The sequence below is a fragment of the Aptenodytes forsteri genome, unplaced genomic scaffold (genome assembly GCF_000699145.1).
Source record: "Aptenodytes forsteri isolate BGI_AS27 unplaced genomic scaffold, ASM69914v1 Scaffold174, whole genome shotgun sequence".
NCBI classification, from domain to species: Eukaryota; Metazoa; Chordata; class Aves; order Sphenisciformes; family Spheniscidae; genus Aptenodytes; species Aptenodytes forsteri.
The window spans coordinates 1,422,250-1,449,016 of record NW_008794603.1 but is presented as its reverse complement, the minus strand read 5'-3'; the positions used below and the strand labels follow the sequence as shown (position 1 = coordinate 1,449,016).

At 44.0% G+C, this 26,767-nt stretch overlaps 1 protein-coding gene across 1 annotated transcript in view; it reads right to left on the bottom strand.

Moving 5' to 3' along the window:
* Positions 1-26,767, bottom strand: part of GALNT13 (polypeptide N-acetylgalactosaminyltransferase 13) — a 148,366-nt gene that overhangs the window by 56,546 nt on the left and 65,053 nt on the right. The window contains exons 4-7 of the mRNA XM_009273149.1: positions 18,855-19,021; positions 17,366-17,573; positions 16,016-16,186; positions 7,826-7,943 (exon numbers count right to left, since the gene is read on the bottom strand). Coding sequence (XP_009271424.1) covers positions 7,826-7,943; positions 16,016-16,186; positions 17,366-17,573; positions 18,855-19,021 — 664 coding nt within the window. The remainder of the gene's footprint in view (positions 1-7,825; positions 7,944-16,015; positions 16,187-17,365; positions 17,574-18,854; positions 19,022-26,767) is intronic.

The window sequence follows — 26,767 nt, the reverse complement described above, 5'->3', positions numbered from 1 at the left end:
GGTATATTCCTAGAATGGATTAAATGTAGGGTATGGATGTTATCTGTGTATTTGAATTTTCCAGGATTTTGTAACATTTTAAGAAACAGAGAAGAACTTTTACTTTTATATATGTATAAATATATATACATATATATTTCACAAAGCAGAATCATGTTCATGACCATCCCGAGCAAAGGCACAGCAGATCTCGGTTAATATCACAGACGGCAATAGAAAGCAGCGAGCGCAGGTACTCTGAACATCGCAGAACCACAGAAGTGAAACACAGATGCAAAACGTATGTTCTCTGATTCGTACGCTGGCGAGTACCACGATCGACTCAAACAAAAAAAAAAGTTTTAGACAAAGAAGAGACTTTGATGAACTTCTAGATGCAAACTGTCCCTTTCCACTGCTGGAGCCAGAATCTATACTCTGAGTAAGCTCATGCCTTCGATATGACCGCGTACGTATAAACAATCTTATAATCCTGGACTTTAATACTCTGTTGTTAAATGAAGTAACATGTTTTTCTGTCAGACCGCTAGAGTCTTGGTGTGATAGACATCAGTTCGTGTATTAACCACTGTTCTGCAATCTTCCGTCTTTCTAGGCTCTGAAAAGAACTAAAGAAGAAACTAAAGAAGGCTGAAGGCCCAAGTTTGCAGAACTGGAGGCGTAACAGGCAGCTGGGTGAACAAAGATTTCCATCGGATGCTTGCAGGGTTACAAAGCTTTGCTGTTCTGCCAGACAAGATCGATTCCTTGGGATTCACTCTTCACCAAGGTTCACTGGCATTTTTAGCACCAACAAAGGTATCACCAACTGGCCGGTTCCTTATTTAGCTCATCCCACCCTTTGCTTCGGTCTCCTCCTAAGCAGACAGCAGGGCTAAAATTTACAATACCTCCTGGTAATAAAACACAGAGTTTAAGAACCACTGGGTGTTTTAAACAGGAAGGCTGGTACAGTCTTGTAATTAGAGCTCCTCGACACAGACATAACAGTTACCATAGTAACTTAATGCAGATTTTATTTAATTGGGGCTAAATCCTTTTATATAATTTCATTAGCATGCTAAGTGATGTAGTCTGTTGGGACAAGCAATGACAACATCAAAATATTCTTGTGTTTAACATCTTGTGTTTTGCAGCTCAATGACAACTAGTCAGTTCAGGTGAAACTTCAAGCTGATGGATGCCAAGGAACACGCGACTCTACCGAAAAGGGAGCATGCATTACAACTGAAATACAGACTACTGATGTGTTTACAAAGCAACCTGGGAGTAACTCACCGGACAGGAATCTAATGAGCAGATGCAGTTTTAGGTGCGCTTTAACCCACGGTCTCTGCCTAAGGACCAGCATTCCCCCCCAGGTTGCTCCTGCTCTCCCCCTCCGACTACTTTCCTCGGCAGGAAATTTCTCCCACGCTACCGTTTTTTAAAATGCGTGTTCCTGTACATTTCTTAAAGCACATTTTTGGCTGTCCTTGGTACAATCTGCTATCTATTACAGTTGTCATAGAAATGCAGATGAACCTGCACCCTGTTCAGAAGAAAAGGACTTTTATCTTTTCAATATTATTTTAAAAAAACAAACCAAACAACCCTCCTGAACGTTCCCTGGTAAAATGACTGCTTTCCAAAAGTTCATATAATGGTTAAGGATTGTGGGATTCCGCAGATCTGTTCACCACACAGACAAGATACACTATGGTAATTGATCACTCTCCATCGCAACTACAGTGAATACCAGAATTGTCCCTGATACTTTGCTGTTGAAGAGCTCTTTGTAGACAACACCTCCCAGGTATTCACAACACCCGCCAACAGCTTTTTACTGACGCTGGTGACTGCCCCGTGTAACACTCCGAAACTTTTCGGGAGAAACTGCCGTTAAATTTTATTGCAGACTTTTTCATTTTAATATTAATTGTATTTTTTAATCCAGCAAAATTTCCAGGGATAGAATTTACTTGATCCTATAGCTTGGGAATCAGATATTTCCAATGAGTTGTATCTTTCCTCCAGCACGCCTAGATTTGTTTTAAACGTGGCAGCAATTTTATGGATTATTGCTTTACTACAGTCCTTCCAGTCATCTTAGTTATCTCTTCCCAGAAAAAGAAGAACAAACAGAGCCAGTGCCTCACCCCAGATTGCTACATCGAGGCTTTCCGCCCACCAAAACCTGCCCTTGGCAAACTTTACTGACCTTCCACACACCACAACAGGCAATAAGGGGCCTGACGGCAACTAAAAGCACCGAGGGACTAAAGACAGCCAGACTGCAAATATTCCGGTACAAGACTGATGTCTCTCATTTAAAAAAAATAAAATTAATTTTCACGCTGAATTATTCATAAACCAGTTATTGTCACGTCATAGTTTTTAAGGTTGAAGGTATCTTCCTTTCCTTCTCCTCTGAAGTTTAACCCTTCTTCCACCTGAATGAATTCCCCAAAATCAGATAGTCTTCCAACCATGGTACTTCAGTCATACTTCAAGTCCCTCTCTGCATCTTCCAACCCAGCACGTTCCCTGAGTTTATTCCCCACCTTTTGTGAAAAGTTATTTAATGGAAAAAAACCCAAACCCAACGTCCAGCTGCAACTTTACAGTTAAGAAACTCTAATAGTGACCTGTCCCCAGCCTGACACCTCGTCCTTCAGCACTCCCCATTTTCCCACCCACCAGTTCATATCAACCTCCATCCTCTCCTGACTCAGGAGATAACTTCCAGAGTGCCCCTTGTTGAAATGTTTTGGTGAAGAACAGATCCAGCAGATCTGCCACATTTCCTTGGTCTGGAAAATGAGCTGTCAAACCCAGCATGTTATAATTTAGCTTCTAACAAACCCATGTGAGACTAACCCTTTTTCTATTTATCTTTTCGCTTACAAATATTAATGCCTTCAAAGTTTGTGGTAAAACATTGCACGCCATGGAATTAAAACTAAGGTTTGTATTTGCCCACATAATTTATCCTTTTTTAAATACAGGCATTAATTATTTAGAACTACCTTGGATTTCACAGACATTTTAAAACCATTCCTACTATTGCATAAAATGATTGCATTAAACTCCGTCTGATCTCTGTGCAGCCCACTGTCAGGATCTTTTCTCTTCCATCACTTTTGAACACTGAGTCAATGTCAGTTCCCGCAAATCTCAGCACACATCAATCAGAAATGTTTAAGGCTCACAATAATTTGTAGGCAAATAAAAATAAAACAGCTTCGAGGCTTTACTCCTAATCTTAGAACAAGTAGAAAAAATACTCCTGTAGCTCCGCTGATGTTTGTTTGGTTTTGGGCGGCTAGAGTACGTGTTATCTACCTATAGCTAAAAGAGAAGCATCACACGCCACCTTGTCCTTTACAGCTGAATCTCTCCAGGCAACTTAAAGCAAATCCCATCATTTGCTTCCCCGTTTTGTCGGAGCTTTCCGTTCCTTGGTACGACAAGGCTGCGACTGCTCTGCGTTGGCGGCGCGGCTGAAGCCGGCGTCACCGGGTAGGAGGCTGTCATCACAGCTCCGGCGGTTTCCATGGACACCTACACCCGATGGGGATGGAACCGCGGGGCGGGTGGGGGTCCGGGTGAGCCGGGCACCGGGGGGCACACGGCCCAACGCCCAGATGTTGGCACAGCTGCTTCTGCAATTAACCTCTATAAAGGGGAGTTTTACAAACAACGCTTCCGCGTTACTGGGTACTGCCTCATTCTCAGGAGTAAAATCTCCTCACCAGTTCCTTTTATGACAAAATACGTAAAACTAGCTCCAAATGAGATATAATACTCCTTAAAGTTTAGAGTAAAATAAAACTAAAATCTCAGGTTACAGAGATATGAACACCTAAACCAAATGCTTTACATGATAATAATTCTATCTACTTCATTTTAGAAAATATTTCTTTACATAAAGGGGTTCTTTTGGTACATGTGTGTGTTTATTAATGATGGTGTTAGATTAAACATCTCTCACGTATATGCACAGATCAAAGCTATGGTAAAAAAGTCCCCAAAGGTTACTGCAGTCGGAAAGTAAGTTAACACGTAAGCACAGTCATATTAAATAAGTTAAATTTGTTGGCTGCTATGCAGTGATGCCTAAGTAATAATTAGGAAAAAAAAAATCCTGAAAACTCTAATACCAAAGATCTCTATAATGAAATCAACTGAACCGGTGTATCTTGAATATTTTCCCTACAGAAACATAAGAATCCTGACATACAGAAAAATTAGTGCAGTCCAAAGAAAGGGCAAAATGTTGTATGCTTTAAATGTAAGCATACAAACATATTTTGAATACAATTTGTGAGCAAACTGTGCTCCTAAAATTAGTTAATATAGTCAAACAGCTAAGGAATATTGAAAAGCACAGAGAGAGATTTTCAATCTGTTTGCCAGGTGATTAGGGATTTATAAACCCCAAATTCCACTCACCAACACACAAAATTAATTTCAATGTCAGTGTACTTCTGAAAATAATCTCGCATGCACGCAACCTTTCCAGCCTCACTAGGAGCACACTGTTATGCCCGTAATTATGCAGCGCTGGTCTTCCAGCCATCCAAATCAATGATCCTGCTAAAACTGTTTACTTAAACATATTTAAATGCTCTCTTACGCCTCTAATTTTACAGCTGAAAGTTGAGACCTCACATACAGTCAGGCTGAAAAATTGCTGTTAATAACTCTCTGCGCATATCTGGAAAAGCTTCATCAACAGCATCCAGCCTCATCAGTACTGACATCAAGAAAGCAGCAACCTTCAGGACGTTACTCCTGGTCCAGCAGCAGCAGCAGCCGCGGATGGGACGCAGCGAGGGGCTGCGGCTTGGCCATGCCTGTTTCCTCGCACCCAGACGGTGCCTTTTGCTGCAGCGTGTGGAGCCTGCACAATGTGGCTGCCGTTCACACATGCTGCAACACGAGTGTTCCTACAGATCGGATCCTACACTAAGCTACAGGTGAATTAAACACCCTCGCGCCCTACTCCTTTACCGTAAGACTTCCTGCAACAGTAAAAACAGAAATTTCAGAGACCGAGAACAACCTATTAATATATCACGCTACTTAGGAAACACACATGGAAACATTTGCATACCCTCTCCTGCACTTCTAACAGCTGCCAGAAAACCCGAAGTAAACAGCATCTTATTCCTGTTACAGCACGCATTTGCTTTCTCTAGCCCTGCTTTGGCCTATTTGGATTATTCTGAAGAATAATCTTTTCTCCCTGATGGACAGATTATTTTTAATACCCTTCCCAAAGCTATATGAGCTCCTTGCTGACTATCAAGTTTGCAGGGTGTTCTCTGATTGGGAAAAAACACTTACAGAATTTAACAGAAAATTAAAAATGTTTAAGGAATTCTATAAATAAAAATATGGTAAATGTTTAAGAATAAACGAGGTTTTCATTTACTGAAGTAGACTCTCACAGCTGTAAGAGATTCCTGCCAGGATTATTTTTCCTTCCCAATTGCTATTATTAAAAGACATCCTCCAAAAGGCACCGTTAAAGACCGTTCAGCAACGAGCAGCAGCAGCACAGCTAAAAGATGAAATACCGATTTACCCAGAAATAAGGAAATTGTACACAGCCGCGCACGTTACCACGCTCACGCGCAGTGTTTTAGGGGGACAGAGCGGCTGCCCCGGCAGCACAGACAGACTTTGATTACGCGTCCTCAGTCCGTGACTCGGCTCCGGCGCTGCCCGGCCAGGCAGCGGGGAGATGTGGGACCCTCCAGTGCTGCGGCCGGGGACCCCCTGCGGGTGTTTCTCCTGAGCCCTCCCCGAGGCACCGCGTCCAGCCGAGAAATGCCTGCGTGCCTCTTTGAGACCAAAAATACTGCGAAACCTTCTGATCATTACAGCGGGGACAACGCCACTGCCGTTGCCGGCTGCAGATGAGAGGGTCGCAGACATTAGCCAGGGAAGGCAAAGGCACTTAGTAACATTTTTTGAGGACGCAGGGATTATCAAGACGGGGATTTTGGGGTTTGTTTTCTGAATAGTGGACCAACACCAAAACTAACCCCCTCCCATTTGACGATAAAAACATCCAATGTAATAAGAGCTCTAGAAACGTCCTTATGGCTGACTCCTATCATAGCAATTTTCCAAACCAAGATTCAGTCTCAGTGTTTTCCTGAATCATAGAATCACAGAATAGTTTGGGTTGGAAGGGACCTTTAAGGGTCATCTAGTCCAACCCCCCTGCCATGGGCAGGGACATCTTCAACTAGAGCAGGTCGCTCAGAGCCCCGTCCAGCCTGACCTGGAATGTTTCCAGGGATGGGGCAATGAGATATTCTGGAAACCTGCTGGATAATTGCAGGTTTGTAACGCGGCTGCTGGAGGAACCTCCCCAGCCCCTTGGCACTCTTTGCTACCAATTTTCTGCAGAAGTTTTACATCAGGTAGGTTTTTAAATGCAGAGGCCTTGGTATTTTATTGATCCAGTTGTGCTTGATGCACTTGACTATTTGGTTGGTTTTCTTTACAGACGGAGGCTCTAAATACCAAGAAGCAGCATCGCGTGGCTGCCTGGCATTCCCATGGTAATCTCCCGGCGCTGGAGGCACATCATTTTATTTCTATTCTTGACACCATGCCCTCTTATTAGGCTGATGCACGTGTTCCAGGCTGGTAATGTTTCTTGAAGTTTAAATGGGAAAATCTTCCAAAGACATAAAATAATGTTCTCTAATATGATGCCCAAAGAGTTCTTCAGAAAATTCACGCGCTTCCCCTCCTCGGTCCCCCCACCTCAGCCTTAACGAGTAAAGTAAGAGTAACGGCAGAGCTGCTTCCCTGCTTTTATCACTAGGGTTTTGTGCGGAGACCATGGCTTTTGTTGGTCTTTGCCTTTCCACACATTTTGGACTGAGATTTTTAATTTAAAGCTGAAATTAAGATCTCGTAACAGTATTCTCACAAAATTTATGTAAGTTAAGCCCATTGCTGGCTTACTCACATAAGCATTGAATAGAATTCAAGTCCAATTTGAAACAGACCCTTTGGGGGGGGGGAGAAAAACAAACCCTCAAAGTATTATTTTATGTATATTATATAAATTATAGAAGTGCCCAGGAAGCAGAACCAGCGAAACCGTACCAAAGGCAGAGGTATCAGCCCAACCTGCACTACACACGACCGCGAACCCCAAATCATCCCGACCAGGAGATGGCTGGCCCGTGCCAGGAACCCCAATGAGTTTCCCACGCAGCTGCCAAGAGCCAGAGCAGAACAGCACTAGATGAAGACAAAACACCACCATTAAATTGCTAAACTTCTCAGGAAAGGTTTTCAAAATACATTAGCATTATTCTTGTCATGGGCAACATACCTATCCCCGGCAGAAAGACAGTCACTTTTCTGGAGGATGTGAAATTTCTCTGCGAGCTCGGCTCTCACACAGAATAAAAATCCCAGCCAGAACTTGCAAGTTCATGACGACATACACTTTCAAAATCTTCTGTTAAAACATATATTTGATTTTTTTTTTACACTATACAAATGTATATCTTGTTAATGTCAGTTAGCATTTGCACTAGCTCACAGAAAGCCTCGTTTCTTTTATAAAGAAAGTTATTACTGAAATATATATTATTTTGAAAGTGTAAAAATTTCCAAACAGTAATAAAATGTTTCATGCAGTAAAAAGGACCAAAATACTATAATGAGGCATCCCCAAATACCTTGAGAATTTAAATTAACCCATGACTTGCATGACAGCTAAAGCAGAAGTGCCCTGTCCGCAGCGTAGGAACCGTTACAGCACAACTGTGTTTGTTGACAGAAAATGAAGGAAAACGGCAATTACCCTAAAAGACATTTCAAGATTCTCGCCACCCCAGATATCCATTCCTGCATCGTAAGTTCCTATCTCTTCAAAGTAGTTTCTGTCAATAGAAAATAGGCCACCAGCCATAGTAGGGGTCCTAGTTGAAAACAAACAGAAAAAAAAAAAAGAGGAAAAAGAAAAGAAAAGAAAAAATACCTTTTGAAAGACACTGTGGAATTTATTAAGTGACACTACAGTACATTTCACTACCTCAGACATTTTGACTATAAATATATTCTATGTACAGTGACTTAAATATAAACTACTAACAATGATAATACGGTTTCGACTGCATACTCTGTGCGCTTGCCTTTCGGGCAGAGCTCCCCCCGACGCCGATGAGAGCGCTGCCCGAGTAAGAACTGCAGGATTGCTTCCTACCCACAAAATCACATTTCCATAGATTATTTCAGGAGCATTGTAATGGTAAAGTGGATGGAATTTTGGCCTTCTGCATCCATAACAGCAGTTCATGTCCAATCTGAAATGCTTAATGAAGAGAGTATAATGCGTCAACTTTGCCTTAGAGGGAGACTAAACGTGCATAAAATTACCAGGCATAATCTCTCTTAACAGGATTATAAATCCTTACAACAGGCAAATCCAGTCAGAGTGCAACTTCTCTTTGTGTAAAGATGTCCTATTTCCCCGTAAATATCTGCTCTATGTTTTTTCAGCATTTAAAGTCTTCATGAAATGAAAAATGCTCACCCCAGTTAGCAGGCACAGGGCTCTGAGGTACTACACCAAAGCCCACCCACCAAACCACAGCCCTCTTACAAGGTCTACGGTGCGTACACACAAACCCTAGTGCACAGCTAAAGGCGTTGCCCCAAGCACGGGGTTTAAGCCCAAACTGGTCCCTGCAGACGTTGCCGGGGGAGCTGCGCCCCGGCCCCCTGCCGCAGGCGGCCCCGGCATCCCCCCGTCAGCAGAGCTCAGGCGCGATGTGGGGCGACACCACCACCACCAGCGACAGATGGGCTTTGGTGTGAGGAGTCTGCCGAGGTCTCAGCATCCCTACACCTACGGGCTTTGCCGGTGAGGACCTCCGGGCACGCTGACGTAGCTGCGGATCAAGCCTTGCCAGTCAAGTGTCAGTCACGTTTCTGTCCTCAGCTTCAAAACCAACCGCAAACTGGGCGAGACTGGGTTTTGAAAATGCAGAACGTAACGCTAGCTCGATGCGTACACGTACAACCGCACACAAGCATGCCAGTAACTACGGCCTGCATGCAAAGGATTCAGTCACAAAAACGAACTCATTCGTTCAGTTGTTTAGTAAACTGCTTGTGAAGGCTGCTGGGAGTATCTGATACTCAGTGGTCAGATTAGGCACCTGAACCCATGCAAGCGCAACGTCTCCAGCGTCAGCACTCCTGCCCATTTGAAGCCCAGTTTCCGCAAGAGCTCCTGCGTTTGGAGACAGCCTTGTGCAAACACTGATATAAAACAAGCTCCTAGAGTTTTTCTGAAAAGCAAGTCAACGGCAGCAGAACAGTTCATGTGCAATGCAGGAAAAAGCTGGAAGAGGGGCTTCACGGGCGCTCCCACCCGTGGCAGAACCTGAATCGCTTGGGCATTACTCAGATCTTCCTTGAGAAGTTTCTGTATGTACTACATGCAACGTTAATTAGCTAATGCACCCCCCTATTTGCACACAGAATTACTGTGCTACGTTATGGGTTAGTGTGGGTGCTACACACACACAGAGTGCAGACGCTCGGACCCGCAGGGACGGTGCTGTGCTGCACAGAGCTCTCCCCGTGGTGGCACTGGACACAGCCCTGGCAGTAAGGAGTCCTCACTTACTCTCAAACTCAACAAATCCAGGTAATTTGCCCGCTGCGCAATTATTTCCTCTTCTGCAAGAGCTGACTACCATTACCCCCAGAAAAAAGCACAGTTTAGCAATGAAATAATACTGGACCTTGAGTTTACCAACACTTCATTTCTATTTTTCTCCCTGTGCTCTCAGCACTGAAAGCTCTGTTAATTAACTGTCTGTCATCTTGGACAAGGCTAAACCTTCCCAGGTTTCAAAGCCGCTTTACTGCCCTCAGCCGCGCTGGGTTTCTGCCACAAACACCACTGCTGGCCCCCTGAGCTATCCTGAGCTACGTTACCAGCAAGCGGAGCAGATGGGAACGGCCGGGTGGTGCAACCCTCCACCTGACTGCTATCATGAAGGTTAAATACCATCTAGTACGGGGAGCACAAAATAAAGCTGACTCTGCGATCTTTCTTAATTGAACTGGTTTCGTGCCAGATGATCACCAATGCAAAACTATTATATTTAAAAGAAATCTTTATTATTGGTTGTCTAGAAACCCTATAAACCTGTGCAAAACTACTTACACTGATACCAAAAGCCGTGTCAGTACTGGGTTTACCCACCTCCTGACAACTGGCCGAGTTCCCACAGGACTCACAGCGATTCACGGACGTTTTGATGAGCCTGTGCCCAGCGCTGCATGAACAAACCTCAGCACTGATCGCCCATCCGCACTAACCTTACTGAAGTGAGGAGTGCCACGGGTTTCAGACAAATAAAATCATCCCCACTCCTCTGCCTGCAACAGAAACCCTCATCCTCTGCCTCCTCTCCTTCTTCTTCCTCCTTTTATTTCTGTCCCTGGAGGAAGACAGTCTTTGCTTGAATGGTCCAAAATTTCTCATTTTTGCAAAGATTCAGTCTTAAGCAATTTTTGAATGATGCAACTGAGTTGTACACACAGAACTGGATTGTTCTGGAATGTCATCAGCAAATGTTTATGAAAAACAGTGTTTCCCTAATAACTCACGAACTGAAATTGGAAGTGCTGAGTTTCATGCTGTAAAATCTAAGTAACCATGCACCAATATACGCCACGGATTCTCAAATAACTGAAACGCAGCAGGCAGGACTATTCTCTGTTGTGTAATGTTATACAAACAGATCTGCAGAGCTCTCACTGTAAAAACAGCTGAAACAGTAATACTAGAAAGAGTAAGGGTTCCTATTTTTTTTTTCCTCAGCTTTGCACCTATTAGCTATATTTTGCCTACTTGGTGTCATACTAACAACTACAGTCGTGTGTTATGATTAACTCTAATCATCATTCAAACCCACTTTTAATTTTATTTTGGAGATAACGTCTGCTTCTCATTTCTGCAATTAGTAGCAGCCAGCAGGATTCCCATTCCTGTACCTGCACCTTTGACTTCCCGTAAGAGGAGCTGCACAACATAAAGGTATCTCCGTAACCCCGAGTTTGCGGCGTCCCACCTATCCCTCAAACCCAGCCCAGCGTGCCGTGCCGGGGCGGGAAAGCGAGGAGGGGCTGGCACGGAGCCGCTCCCGAGGGGACTCCAGCCCCTGCCGTGGCCCAGGGATGCTCAGGTCAGGTCCCCCAGGCCGGGAGCTCCCCAAAGCCACGTAACGTCACCTCACCCCGCGCCCTCCAACCTCCCTCTCCTGCGCATCTGCTCAAAGGGGTCCAACAGTCACACGGGCAACGGCACTAACGAACAAGACCACTATTTATATAGCTCGGAATAAGGTTTTTACACTAGTTTCAAATACTGCTGTCCATCACCTAGGCAGTATTAACTGTAGTCAGCTCTAAGTTTAACCAGCCATAATAAGAAGAAGATAAATACAATATGCTCCTAGTATTTGATCTTGTGTTTTTCCTCTCAATAACTAATCTATACTTGAGAAAAGATTTTCCGGAACAAAATATATATTTTTAGTATTTATAATACTAGCCTGGAATGTCTTCAGCTCAAAAAACTTAAGGGCAAGTATGGAAATATCCATAGAAATGTGCTGCGCAGAGACTGTAACTGCCCAGCACAGGAACACTTTATGTTTTTAATACTGTAGGTTTAAGAAGACAAGATGTTTGTAAACTGATCTGAGTGCAGACAAGTCTTCTGTTGCCGCAGGCAAAAATCACAGAAGCAGAAATGAGTTCACTTAAAGACAAAGGATGTTCTGCAAAGTACAAATACTGTGCAAGGATTTTTCAGCGGAAAAAGAAGAATGAAAGGTTTAGCAAGACCATTGGCTTTAGCTGGCACTACCCACGAACATTTACCACTGAACCAGGCCACACCTGAGAAGGAACTGCACTGCCCAGAGCTCTCTGCTTTCGTAATTCCCAGATCTACCCACATCCACCGGATCATCTGCAGGAAGCTTTAGCTTTAAGCTCCACCGCTGCACAGGGCAACCATCCAGAGAGCCCTCTGGGAACAGAAACAGGCTTTGCGCTTGAAATAACACATTTTGACAAGGTCTAATCATTTGCAAAGTTTGCAAAGCCGGAGGTTACCCCAGTGACAGTCAGTGGAAGTTAGATTACTAACATTTACTCTACATGGAAACAAGGTAAAATCCTGAGGTGCATCAGAACAGCAATGAATAGCCTTCGCTGTTCAAACAAAAGAAAATACATATATACCCATTGACATGAGTCCTTGGGGGTTGCTGTACCTTCAGATTAAGGAATGTACTCCTAAAGCAACACCTGGAAGCCCCTGCAAGCTCCACGGCTCAGGTAACATCTGCACTCAAAGCCACAGTTCATATTTGATTTCTGCAAATACACCCGAAAAAATGTTTCAGCTGATCCTAACGAACCTCACAGAATGAAATATTTGACTTGACTGGCTCTGTCTCCAGGAACAATCTTTTCTTCAGGGATTTCTTCTAAATGGCCCCTTCCTATTCTTACTTTATATTTTCAGTCCTAGCAAAGACACCTCATGAACTGAAAGCTCCCTGATGTTACTTTTGCTTCTGATCATTCTACGGGTAAAAAAATTGTAAGTACATTTACAAAAAAACCCAAGAAATCCGAGTATCTGAAGACCTCTGACTCCTATCCTCTCTTCCCCCAGGGTGGGGAGTACTGAGAGGGGGTCGGGGCGGAGGTGGCACGACCTGCTGCCCGGTGCCCAGGACAGGTCCCCATCGTTAGCGCTGCCCACCTTCATCTACCACCTTTAAACTGGGACCATCTGCAAACTGGAAAGGCTTTTGCTACCTTTGCAAAACCTGTCATTCTTTGGGGAAGAGTTACCATTTTAGACTATTCTGGGAAAGGTTACGCTATCATGGTGTTAGCTGACCTGAGAGAAAACTAGATAAGGGAAGAAGAAAATGAGAACAAGAGAAGGGACGTCAGACTGGGGTTTAAGAACCAGAAGAAGAAAATAAGGGGCAGAAGTGGTAGGGACTAGCGTGTGAAGAGCAGGAATAGCATCCACCTACAGATCTTGGATCAGAACCCCATCCGTCCAAGGCAAGGCATCACTCATCAGTATGAGAGGCACCTACGAATCCCCACCGTTCTGTTTGCTAAAAATATGACAAACAGTCTAACTTTTCCAATGGATGTCAGTAAGAAAGCTCTTTCGCAGCTGTACTGCATGACAATTAGCTGTGGGGTTTTAGTATCAGAGTCACTGAATTAATTAACCTTTTCCCACTAAATCTAGAGATTCCAGCAAAGGCGGATATTTGACTCAAACACCTAACTTAGGAATTTAACAGTTCCTTTAACTCCCTAGGCAAACAAGCAAGCAGCGTTTCACACCTACGAACTAGAAAGAATCAGGCACCCTCTTCTGAGAGTGCAGCACCTTCTGCCTTTAACCTCACTGGGGTTAATGGTCACAGCGCGTGCGGTGGCTGAACTCTGTTCATACCGACTAGCAAGCTCTCACCAGTACGCTATCCTGATCTTTTCCATAAAAACACGGTAATACAAATTATACATAAATAATAAATTGCATATAAAATAATTGATAGTTTGAAAATGTATGCATTATGATTTTAAATCTAAAAAGCAAAGGTAGGAATTTATCAATGTTGTTATGGAAGATAAATATTTTGAGTAAAACTTTTGTCAATTCCATGGATTTTTAATGTAACAAAAAGCAGAATTTGAGTGCAACGGTTATATTACGCATACATGCAAACAAACGTGTAATCCAATTATGTTTGTATTCTATACCTATTCTATCGATTACGAAGAAAAAATATGAATAAAGACATATTCAGTCTACATGAGGCTGAAATAATGTTACAGAATGGGGAAAGCAACATGGAATAAAAAAATGAACTCACCAATTTGTTTCTAAATTTTTGGTATGGGTTAGGCTTTTGTTTCTTTATACCCCCCCATTTTTTGAACATTCAGGTGGCGGCAGCAGCCAAAACCATTCTGAACTTAGCTGAAATATTATACTTTTTCCTCTTTGGATGCAGAATTTGTGATTGCGTTTCTGACACCTCAGGACTGATGTACTGCTGCAGTCCTTGGACTGCGTTTGATAAGCACTTGGAAATACCAGCTAGCACCGAAGGCAGCCGATGACTTATTAATGCTGTTTCCTATAGGAAGGCCGTTATACCCGGGCAGCTCCACGGCTCACTTGCTTTGCTGGTTCCCCTCCCGTCGGGCAGAAGGGAAGATGTAACGGGGAGCGCCTTCTGACAGGGAAGAGACCGAAATGCCTCCACTATGCGGTCAGAAAGGGCATCTGTATGTCTAAAAGCCGACGCTTTGGTCTGAAGCCAGCACAACCACACACCCTCAGAGCCACCTCTTCACTCTAAAGCACTTGTGTAAGTGATAATTACGGGACACGTGGCGCTTGGCGTTAACCTCTGACTCCTTCACCCACGCTCCGCTCACTAATACCCATCTTACCAGGAGAATCCCAAAAAGCCCAGGCAATCCCCAGCTAAAGGCGGGGGGGAGGGGGGAAGTTATTTTTTTGTTTTAATAATTTTAAGAGCCAATTACGTGTCTGATTCCGGATTAACTTTAAGTAGTGCTCCATTTCAAGATAAGGAAATAAGACCTGGGATTTGCGTTTCTTTGAAAACTCCCCATGTCTGTGAATTGATTGCGCACGGGAGAGACAGGATAAACAGGGCACAGCGAGTGACACGTGGGAGCGGCAGCCAGCCTGGCGTGAGGCTCTGCAGCTCGTTAGGATAATTAACTCTACCAATTTTAACACACACCTCAGCTTTAATGAAACAGCTGCTGGCAGACTTCACAGCTGAGAGATAATATTTTTGATCACGAGAAAGAGAGTTCTCTTGACTCAAGAGTAGCTTCATCCCCCCTCTGCTAACGACAGGGTCCGCTCCTGCTCCTGGGGACCCTGCTTGCTCTTCCTGAGATCGTTTCCCGAGAACAAAACCTAAAAAAATCCAGCCCTTCCCTGACTCCAGGCTTTGAAGGACATAAAGTGACAGATTTTGGCCACTTTCCGGCATAAGTGATTCTGAAAGGCTTTTCTTCGCCCATCCACTGCCTTACCTGGAAGTGTTTCCCAAAGCTGTGCTGTGCCTGCTGTCCCCTGAGTTGGCTCTCCCTTTATCTGCCTGTTGCGCACAATCGGGGGTATGCAGGACTGGAATTCTGTCCACTTCATCATGTCTCTCAGACAGGTTTGAAACCATTGCCTCCACTTGTGAAAGCTTTTTTTTTTTTTTAAAAAAACTTTTCATGAAGACCACAGAAGCTATTAGAGCTGAGCAAATAACCCATTGCAAGTAATTTATTCAATTTGTTCTGTTTCAGCTTCATTTAATTTTTTTCTAGAGGTTTTGTTACAGTCCGTGGTTTGAGCAATTAAATGAAAGAGGTCGGGAATGATCACGGGAATTCAGGACATACTCTTAGATCATTTTTGACTCAGTGTGCACAGTCATCAATTTTATTTTCCAGGCAATAAAAGCGTGCATTGTAAGTGCAAATCATCGTAACCGAACACTTGGGTTCGATGTTCAAAAATGTGTATTTCAGAAATATGTTCTAATATTTGCCTTAAATTATGAAAAAACAGCAACATCTGGAAACACAAGGTCAACAGGCTATTTGCAGAAAACAAACATAGAGGGAACTTAAAAAGCAGGCAATATTTTGAATTACTGAATGTTGAAAAGAAGATACAAATGAGTTTTCTCAGCTCTGATAACTACATTGCAGCATTAAGGATAGGTCCGATTTTGGTCTTCTCTACCCTGAACAGTGTGCCACAACTATCTGACGTGTGCTCCCTGATACTGCAGCAAAATCTTATGTATTAAGCATTATTATCTACATAAACGAGTACACAGCAGAGACAAATAACACGGTACTTTTGATTCACTCTCCTCACCTCACAGGCAAGGTCCTGTCTCCTTTCCTCCTGTCCATCTCTCGCTGGGGAACCGGATACCAGCGGAAGTTTAGTTTCCAGTTAAACCCTCCGTAAGTCATGTCTGATCCAGCCATGTATTCAAATGTGTCGTCGCTGATCACATCAATGATTGGGCAGACAACAGTCTTCCTGCAAGAAAAAAATTGGCTTTTTTTAAACAGAGTATTTTTGCATGTTAGTATGCTGAACGTTGCACTTATCTTGAGGCTTCTCCGCATAAATCCCCATTTACCACCGCCCTGCGCAGGTCTTCTCTTCCAGCAACGAGGCCGTGCAAAATTCCCCTTTTCTGCTGTCGGCGGCTTTTTGGACGCGCTGGCTCCTCGCTGCGCTCCCAAAAGCTGGAAGCTGCCGAGACCCAACCCTGCCCGGGGCTCCTGCTCCCCTGCCAAATCCTCTCCCAATGGCAGGAGCGACTGCCGCACGCTTCACCCCAGCAGCACTAACCACATCGTACTGGTAAGTTCCTGACATGACATACAGTGTTCCTGCACACCTTTCTACGACTGGCAGCGTCAGGACAGACACAACAGAGGCCATTTCTGCTTGTGGCGGCAGGACTCGAGTGGTGGGGGTGGTTTTTTATCACGTGTGCATGCACGTCTCGTGAAGCACCTGCAACGCGTTTCACGAATGAGAACGAATCCCATCTCCCATGTGTGCACCTCGGCAGGCTGGTGCTGCCCGGGCACGCGTGGCTGCTCCTGCACCACGCAGGGCAAGGACCTCGGCTGCTGCAACACTGCCAGGGAGGACAGCACGGTTTTCGGATCTCACTCGAGGGGCCTTTATGCACTTATGCACAAAAAGGGGGAAAATTGCATCGTCTACTGCCAAAAAGAGGAAAAAAAAAAAAAAAGGGGGGGGGGGAAAGGAAAAAAGGGGGAAAAAAAGAAAAGAACAAAAAAAGAGTGCAAATTTCACAGAGTATCAGAGGTCACACGGACAAAAAGTCATGCCTGGTAAAAAGAAGGGAGAAAGATGGCCATCAGGGTGGGAGACACCTGGACCTTGTGAAAGTGAATGGCACAAGTTGCTGTCGTTACTGGGATTGTTATTCTTACTGTCAACAACAAAAAGCCTGCTGTAAGAATCAAAAGCTTATCGTATATTTATTTAGAAATTAGATTTTGATACAAATATTAAGAGAATACTCTATCTTCCTGATAAATTAAAAAAAAAAAATCTTCACTTTCGGATCAACGATCTGTTTTCATTTCTACTTTTTAGCAGCACAGTGAAACCAAGGAATGGCCTGGAGGCAGGAGGCAGGTGCCCTGCACCCGGACGCAGGAGAGCCACCCTCACCTGTCCTCCTTTATCCTGGCCAGCAGCGGCTCGAGCCAGCCCAGGGTGCACTCGCAGTGCGCGTCCAGGAACGTTATCACCTGCCCTGTAGAGGCTGCTGCCCCTCGGAGCCGCGCGCGGATCAGTCCTGACCTCTGCTCCATCCGAATGATTTTTATTGAGACTTCCAGATTTTTCACGTAATTCTCTAATGAGGCTTTCAAAAACTCTGCCAAAGATAATTGGGAAAAAACAGAAGAAAATCATTATTTTTAGTTCAGCAACTACCAAGGGCTCCAAATATAACCGCAGAGTTTGTGTGTCATGCTCGGCCCTCCAAGGACTGCCATGCACGATCACTGCCATAACACGGGAAACGCAGCTTGACATATTTAGAGTTTTTCTGAAGACTGAGAGCTGAGCTATGGAGGTTCACACTGGCACTCGGTTCAGTGCAGCCGCACACATACACACACGTCTGCCAGAGCATCTCATCAAAACGCCACAGAAATTTTAAATACGTCACGATCGGTTTCCTTGAAATAAACCAGCAATCAATAGTGAGTGCAAAATGACTACACTTTTGCTAATTTGCCTATGGTTAAATACAACTATTTTTGATGAATTTCACCATTTGAGCCCTTTAGGAATCCAAGACTTTGCTTTTAGGAAAAATTGTAGTTACTTGGGCTAAAGTCTTCCCCCACCTTCTGGCACGGAGAAACATTAAGCCCACTTGTTTTCTGAAGCAGGGAAATCCAGGAGAGTAATTAGAGTTAAGTTAATGCTACATGGGGCAGAAATAAAGGACGGCTGAGCTTGCACCCTCTGTCTCTTGAACAGCTGCAGCTATATGTTGTATTTGCCATTATATACATTTGGCTACTCCAGGAAAATTTATCATTCCATTGATTCCATTTATAGAATGTAATGTGGTTGCTTTTCCAGGTGATACCAGTTTCACATGCAGACAGTTTTCTTTCTAAACCCTGGGGGTTTTTAAAAAAAAAAAAAAGAGAGAGAGAGAGAGAGAGAAGAAAAAAGCCAAGAACGAAAGAAATGAACCACAAATAAGAGAAATACAAGGAAATTGGCTCAGTCTGGACATTCAGGAAAACCTGAAACACAGAACAGGGGGGTTTTGAAAGACGGCAAGAGAGAGACAGAGAGAGATGTGAAAAACGGTTGTCTTTTACAGTAATATGAAATGATAAACCACAGTGCAAAAAGCGCTAATGAAATTCTGGACAGGAGCACCGCAGAGACAACTTACAACCTGATAACCAACCTTTGGCTCTGTTACTATCGGAAAGTGGACTTTAACTCTGCCCATACCTGCTAGAGTCCATTTGCTGCTGGCCCCAGCAGCGATCGGGGATGCTTGGCGAGAGGCGCAGGTCCGGTTCAGCGCTGGCGGGAGGGAGCCACGCTTCACAACCCTTTCTGCAGCATCCCCAAACGCGGCACTGAAACAACACGCGGAACGGGACTCCTCCCTCCCAAAACCTACCTCTCTCGCTGGCATCGTCCACCAGGATGATTTCAGAAAGCAGGCGGTGCGGCGAGCGATTTATAACGCTGTACACGGTCCGAAGCAGAGTGCTCCAGGCTTCGTTGTGGAACACAATAACTACGCTTGTGTTGGGGAGTTCGTCGGGGTAGACTTTTGTCTTGCACCTGCCAAAAAATACAGAAAAAACACAGAAGGAAAGGAGGGGTTAATCTTTAAGAAAATCCTAAAGAGCTCTACCAACGGGACAGTCTGGAAAAGGGGCTTCAAGCCTGTTGAGCAGGAAACATCTTCAAGCTCCTAAGCCAGAAGCCCAAAGGCAGAGGGAATTTCAAATCCTGTTTTCTTGCTAAGAAAACACAGCAGAGTATCCAGAGGAACGTCCGCCGCTGCGTTCACAGCTCCCTCGGACTCCCGGTCTCCTCGCTCCCGTTTGGTACGCCGAGAAATCAGCATCCGGCAGCCCCAGCGTCAACGTGTCCTGACATGGCAAACGGAAAACTCTCAGCTGCACACAGGACGTGGGGCAATTAATATAAAGCCTATCGGGCGGTTACAGTCAGGCCAAATAAGTCTTCTATTGTGAAAAATCCCAAATTCTATGGTTTGAAGTACACAGGCCTCCGAGACCTTCCCATCTTTGGCGGTTTCTCAAAAAGAAGAAAAAAATTACCATTTTCTAGAACACTCTATACGCCCATTCAATGGAAGAACAAGAGGTCAATAATTTCACCTATTTTTGGAAAATGTAGAAATTAAGGCAAAGCGAGCAACAGATACCAAACGTTGCTGATTTTGTGGAAGCAAATTAAAGCTATTTGCTTATTACAAAAGACAACCCAAAATTCTCCGTATTTGTTCCAGCCCTTGGACACGTTTCACAAATACAAACATGCCTACATCAACCCGTCAACACAGGTCAAGTCACGTCCCTTAAACGCACTTAATATGGATTTTTAACCGTTGTGACTTAAAATAATCCACTTTTTTTTTTTTTTTTTTTGCTATTTCGCTATTGTGTGATTTTCTGGCTCTACCGTCACCACTGTGACCCCAGTTCAGGAAAGTCCTTCCGCAAGGGACAGCTGAGCGTGCACCTACTTTCTTCAGCAGCAGCACACACACTCTAGTGAATTAAACTGCATGTAAAGTGAGAAGAAACGATGTACAGCTTTTTAGTGCATCTTCTTTGTAATACCACTTTTGTCTGTGTCATTTGAAAAATCAACCAGTCCCAATGCAGTTACTTGTTCAGGAGTGGCCTCCTCCTTACAGAAAACTTCTCCATCAAGGGCCAAGAGAACGAATGAATAAGGTCCCTGAAGAAAAGTCAGCTTGTCCATACAGTTTCTTTCTTAAACATCATCTACCATAAGAAAACTCTCTTCAACCTTTTCTTCTGCCCCACTGACATTTAAAGAAAAACAGATAAAACAACATCGTGACCACAGCTTTCAAAGTACAAGGTGAGGAGAGAATACAGAAGAGTACAGAGTATCACTGATTTCTATGGTACAGGTAAAAGGTCCATGGTATGTGTGTATGTGTGTATATATATCCACACACAGAGACAATGACATATATATATATATATAGGACATTGGTCACTAGATCTGACAATGGAAAGTCCGGTGCTTATATATATATATATATATATATAAAAAAAAATTAAAAAAAATATACACACACACACACACTCCCCCAGTCTTGACATCATTCTGATGTTTGCTGGTAGCCATCCCACCTTCACCATTTCAGCAATCTAATTAACGATACAACTATCCATCAATTATGATTTAGATTCAGAGCTCAGACAAACAAATAAACGTCCTTTACTAATTATCGTCCACGATGAGACCCTCTGTTTACCCAGAGGTGTCTGAAGGAGGGTTAGCCCAGCAGGAAAGTATGTCCAAAAAAGGACATTTTGAATTTATTTGTTTCCAAGGCACAGTGAAAGTCTTCCTCGCACACATAATTGTCCTTGGAAGGCGTCTCGTGTCAACCCTGGCATCTGAAAGTCAGACATCAAAGAGTGAAAAAACAGAAAGGCTGTAGTACGAAGCTCAGTGCTGTTTATGTTCAGTTGTCTTCCAGAGCTTAACATCATACTTCAAAGTATAGACAAAGCTGGAATAAATTCTGCTTGTCCCGTGTTTCACAACAGTCATTTTAATTACATTTAAAACAGATAAAATATTGGAAATTGGAAAAAAAGTACTACACAAGATGATGTTTTAAAATATTCAGAAATGCACGTCAGTAGTGAAATGAGACAAGAAGAAAAGGGTACTTCCTTGTTTGCAGTTTAACGCTAATTTTTTAGTGCGAATGGAATATTGAGGAACAGAATGTTTATCATCACATAGTATTTGCCAGGATCGTCAGCATTTTCACTATCACTCTTATTATTCTCCAAGGTATCTTACAGTACCCAGAGAAGCTAAGGGCTAGATGAGCTGAGGACACTCACGAAGAGGTCGCGTGGCCTATGTTTTGCAGCAGACAGACCCATCTAAATGATCATAAATCTGGTCATAAAAACCCAGGAACAGCATCTTTACTACATGTCCTTCTTCAAAATTTTCACAATGACCCTACATCAGATACTGCACCGTAAAGTGAGGAATCCTCTTTTTATTGCATTTGCCTCTATCCAGACCAAAAGACTCTGCTGCACGTCCCTCCTTAGTTTCACCGACAATTACATGGTGGGATTGCCCTCTGCGGAGGAGGATTATTCAATTCCAAATCAGTTCATTCTGTAGGTCTGCTACCTGTAGTTCCCCAGGTACACCAAGCGATGTACGGGGATTTGTCGATATCGCATCTGCTCATCAGAGACTAAATTAAATCTATTCACTTTGTTTAATTTGGGTCGTTTGATTTCAGCAGAAAATGTAAATGTTGGTAGTTTGTCTATATTATAGCATTAAATCATCGCGTACCCATAGTGTATTAGACGTTATTGCAGCACTTAGCCCACCAAGGGGAATGTTTAGTCCAGTCTGGATGGCAAGCTGTGCCCTGTGCTGACCTCCACAACACGCCGAAAAGCAGAGAGTCAGAAAAACAGACAGGCACTCCAAGAGGAGCAGCTCCACAACAAATTTAACTTTCTTCTGCTTTCTGGGAGTTTCTGGAAACCCACTTGCACTAGTGGAGAGTTGGTTTTGCAAAACAGAGGCCAAGGGCAAGATGTTAACTAGGCATCGGCATTGTGAACAACGGGCACCCGCAATCCCAGCTCTGACGCCAGGAATGAGATCTGCTGAGATTTTTAGATATATTTTTGGGTTGTTTATATTTGTGTTTTAGCTATCATACAGGTACAAGTTTTTGGGCTCCCTCTAAAGCCATGAGCACAACATAGATTATGACAACCTAAGTTATTTGGGCAATATGCTGATTCTGGCCACTTTGGCTGCAAGAGAAACACAAAGTGTCACGGGACAGCAATGCGTTAACCTCACCTTAAAGAGCAGTAACATTCCAGGGCAGAAGCTCAAGGCACATTTCATGTTGCGTTATGTTTTATTTCTTACAGAGTATTCCTTCCTCCCTCCCTTAGAAAGTTTTCACCACAGGAAGACGGTGACTTAAGGACCAAATTTTAAAAAAGCAACTGCTCTGGAGTTGGCAAACTGTGCACAGACAAGAAGTCATTAGAGCTTGTTAATCGATGAGCGTGTGCGTAACACAGCCCACTCCTGCACTGGTCATTGGGATGACTCGAGCCCAGAACCATCAGTCCCATGGTGAAAACATTATTGCTTGAATTAAACAAAAAACGTCCTTAGCTTGTTGACGCAACTGTTACACACCTAACACCAGAGAGCTGCCACTTTATTTCCCAGCGATGAGGCACAGTGCTCCATTTACACACTTAGACGTGCACTGTTGTTCCGCGTCCTATTTCAGCATTTCCTAGCAAACGGCAACGGCACCGCTCCATGGGGAACCTGCCACGTCCAGCTCAGTAGTTAAAGATGACGGAGGTGAAGTAGGGAGGCAAGCAGGAGACACAGAGACTGCAATACCGACTGGCGTGAGGCTGAGACTGCTCTGGATGGGAAGGTTATGCTTTTACCAGCATGCCTTTGCTCTCTGGTGAAAGCGAGACGTTGATTAATTTTCACTAAACTCACTCAAAGCAATTTTCATGAGCATTTGATTAACTTTAAAAGTTAAACAACTAAGATTAGTAATAATACAACCATACACTGGGTGTATAATCACTATTCTTGCTATCAGAGTAATTCCCATTGCCATTTACAAGATGTGCAATGGAAAACAATCACAACCCGTACAAATGTGACTAATTTGTACCCTGCCCCCCCACCTCGCTCCTGGCTGCGTATGGCCACACTCCGAACCCCATGCCCATTACACCTCTTTGCAGGCTGATTCACCTCTTCTAAGATGCCCCCAAGCCCACCTCTTGGCCGCTTCTTCTGCACGGTCAGCGAACGAATGCAGCGTGCAGACGGCCAGGGGGGTGCTAGAGACGGTACAAGACCCGCAGGAGAAGGGCACGGTCGGGAGAGACCCGGCGTACCGAAACCTCCCCTTCCCAGCCACAGTGAGCTGCTGTTGTGTGCCAACGGCCGCTCACGCTCCTCTGCTTTCCCTCAACGACTGCAGCAACACGTTCATGGCTTTCTGCTGTAGATCACATCTTGCATCCCCACCGTATCCAAGAGTACCCACCCAGGGACCATCTTCTGGACCGAGTATCTTGGTGGAGTGCATCCTGCGAGAGGGGTAACGTCTCGGGGATTTGGGCTCTGTAGTGCCCCGTGTCCTTCCCCAGGGAAGGCTCAGTCACCACCGATTTCCATTCTGCCCTTGCAGCACACCTCTAATGGTGTTTCAACCCCAAACAGATACCCGCCTAACACTCCGCTCACTTGAAAGTGTTTGTAAATGCACGAAAGATAAAAACCTTTCACGTCCCTTTACTGAAATCATGACAGTGACTCACGCTGCTATTTTTCTAATTCAAAAATACACCACGCGCTGAAGAAATGATAAATAAGTCATCTGCTACTCACACGCTATCAAAGACAAGGACTCCCTCTCCGCCGCCCCTGCATTATTTACAATGCATACTGATTGTTCAACACACACTGACACTGGAAACACTTTCCCAGAAACATTGGTTTTTGTCATGCAGTCATCAGATGTTACTTTATGAATACACATGAAGTAAATACAGCTGTTTAAATGTGAGAAAAAACACATTTTCCAAGATCAATAACATGGAAACAGAGTGAGACTCTACCTATTTACAATCCTTCCCATCGGCTGCGTGCAAATTATGTGAACTTGAAGGGTTGCACTACGATTTAATCCCTCCCAGAATTGTGTTGAAGCTCTCACGGAAGCAACTCAAGGCAAAAGATCATGCATGAAAGCAAAGTATTTGGAGCGAAAAAATGAGAATATAACTATTATATACAATTTATTACGTAGTATTTTTTATATGATGCATTCGGGAATAATAGAACTGTGTTCAATATTTGTAGTTTATATGACTTGAGGGATTTTCATGATTATTTAGTCATTACCTTTTATTGCTTTGCTTTAGTGATTAACACCTGTAAAGAAAAGGCTGGAAATGCAGATCACTGGTGCGGTTCCTCTGTGAGACCAGACTTACTGTGCACGCCAGTGCCAACAGGGCACTGGAAACCAGTCTGTTGCAGGACGGGTACTTTTGCTGTGGAGCAGTCACCGACGTGTGCGCAAAGGCAAGCAGCCTCTGCGGCTGCAAGGCAGAACGATGCGCCTTCGGGGCTTTACTCCCGCACGCAGCGAGGCAAGGCAGGTGTGTTGCAGGGGAGGTTCAGAGCCAAGTCAGAATAAGAGAAACGTGAAACAGCCTGGAAATCAAGCGAAATGGAGGAGCTGTTGGTCTGAATACCGAGAGGGGATCCCGAATTCCAGGTGTAGACAGACTGAGAAACTGGTAACAGCGCACGCTGCAGTCTTCAGTAACTGGAGACAGTGACGGACTGAGGTGGGAAGCGAAGAGGGGTGAATGCACCATTAAAGCATGCAGCCCTAAATTAATAAACTCTTGACTTGCCACACACTGCCTCTCTGTCTCTGCTTTTAATTCACATTTATGGTCTGATTAATATTACATGTGCAACAGTGGCAGTGTATTTATTCAGGTATCTAACATATATAGGTTTATATATACTTATACTAGCATGTATGTACATAGTTTTATTTCTCTATACATACATAAAAATCTACATATATGCACATACGAAACCTTAACTCATCCCTGTGGGTTAGCAAGGTCTCTCTCCTCACAGAAAGGTATTTACTATTTATGATGAACAATATTCTTGAATGCACTGATGCAATACCACATTCCGCTGGAATCATGATTTCCAGCATTATAAAGTATCTATGATTGTGCAAAACCACTAGTATGTGCAGTAAGTAGATAACATCTGAAAGGAACGTAAGCAAGCTCCTCACTTCTTCTTTGCCTTAGTGACATGTAATTTCTCTTTTTGCATTTGTTTCCATTTGGCTTCTTAGTTCCTGTCCCTTTCCCTGTGAATTCTTGCATTTTTAAATTAGTCCAGTTTAAAACCCTGCTCTGTCGTATCACAACCTGCTGCTGTATTTCCTTCCAGCTAATATCATTGTCTTGAATATTATCTACTACCTCATTAATGCTCAGCTGTGAACTGAATGCTACGCCGGGAGGCGATTCGGGAAAGCAGACTGGACACCGCAGAAGTTTTCCGTCGGCCCCAAAGGCAGTACTGCTGGGGAGCGGGGCACACACCTCCTGCTTCCTATTTGCAGTTCACCGCAGCAATGATCTTAGTGCATCACGTTTCTTGAGCACTGGTGACTAACGTCAGCTAATGCAACCACAAACCATCCGTTGGTCCAAGGCAGCCACTCATATCCACACCCCGCCTCCACCGTTACCGACACGGTACAAGGTCATAGCTCAAAAACTGAAAGCAGTATCAAGACATGAGGAAAAACTCACTCCTAATTTCACAGTAATGCAAATAAAGACCCGTACCAAAGAGTGGCGTAAGCAGAAGCGATGAATTTATCACTGTGCAGCAGGGCCCCCTGCAAAACTGCCTGTTAAAAATGACAACGCTGCAGTTAAGCAAACCGCCAAAACATCAGAAGTTATAAAGTGAATTAAATCAGTAATTTCATCTTTTTATAGGTGTGGTTACTTTCCAGTGAACTTTCTACCTTGCGGCTGTTTTACTGTCTTTATCTAGCGTCACGTTCACACATGTTATTTTTGAAGAACGATCACGAATAATTTTACACAAAATGGAAGAGTTCACCTTTAAACAGCTTATCACACGTACTAAAACAACTCCACGTATGTAGATGTGTTCTTATTTGGAATAGTATCTCACATGCCAGTTCTTAGGAAAACCTTTACCAGTTCTCAAATGAGCCCAGGGAAACTCAAGTATTTATAGGACAACTTAAACGCTAATACTGTTAACGCAGGGCTCTCGGTCACCGGAGGCCGAGGCTGGGGAGGGCAGCAGCTGCAGGCAGGGTGGTGCAGGAGCGCCTGTGCCAACAGCAGGAACCGAAAGCAACCTCAGCTGGAGCGAGCAAGTGGTGGATGTTGGACAACCTTAACTACGCCTCGATGCCTCTGAATTCAGGGATTTCGTTCTGAAAGCTGTCCCTGGGACAAAGCACTCCAGCTCAGCTATACAATACTGCCAAGAGCCTTCCCAAAGTTCGTGATCTTATATCGACTAGTGCCGCAGAAGTCTTCTCTGAAAAGCAAGCGGAGGGATGACCTGAAAGGATTGACAGTTGCAACAGACAGAGAACGGACAAGGGTAGTCCCTGCCACAGCATCGGTAATTGCCTGTCACCATCCTTCATTCTTC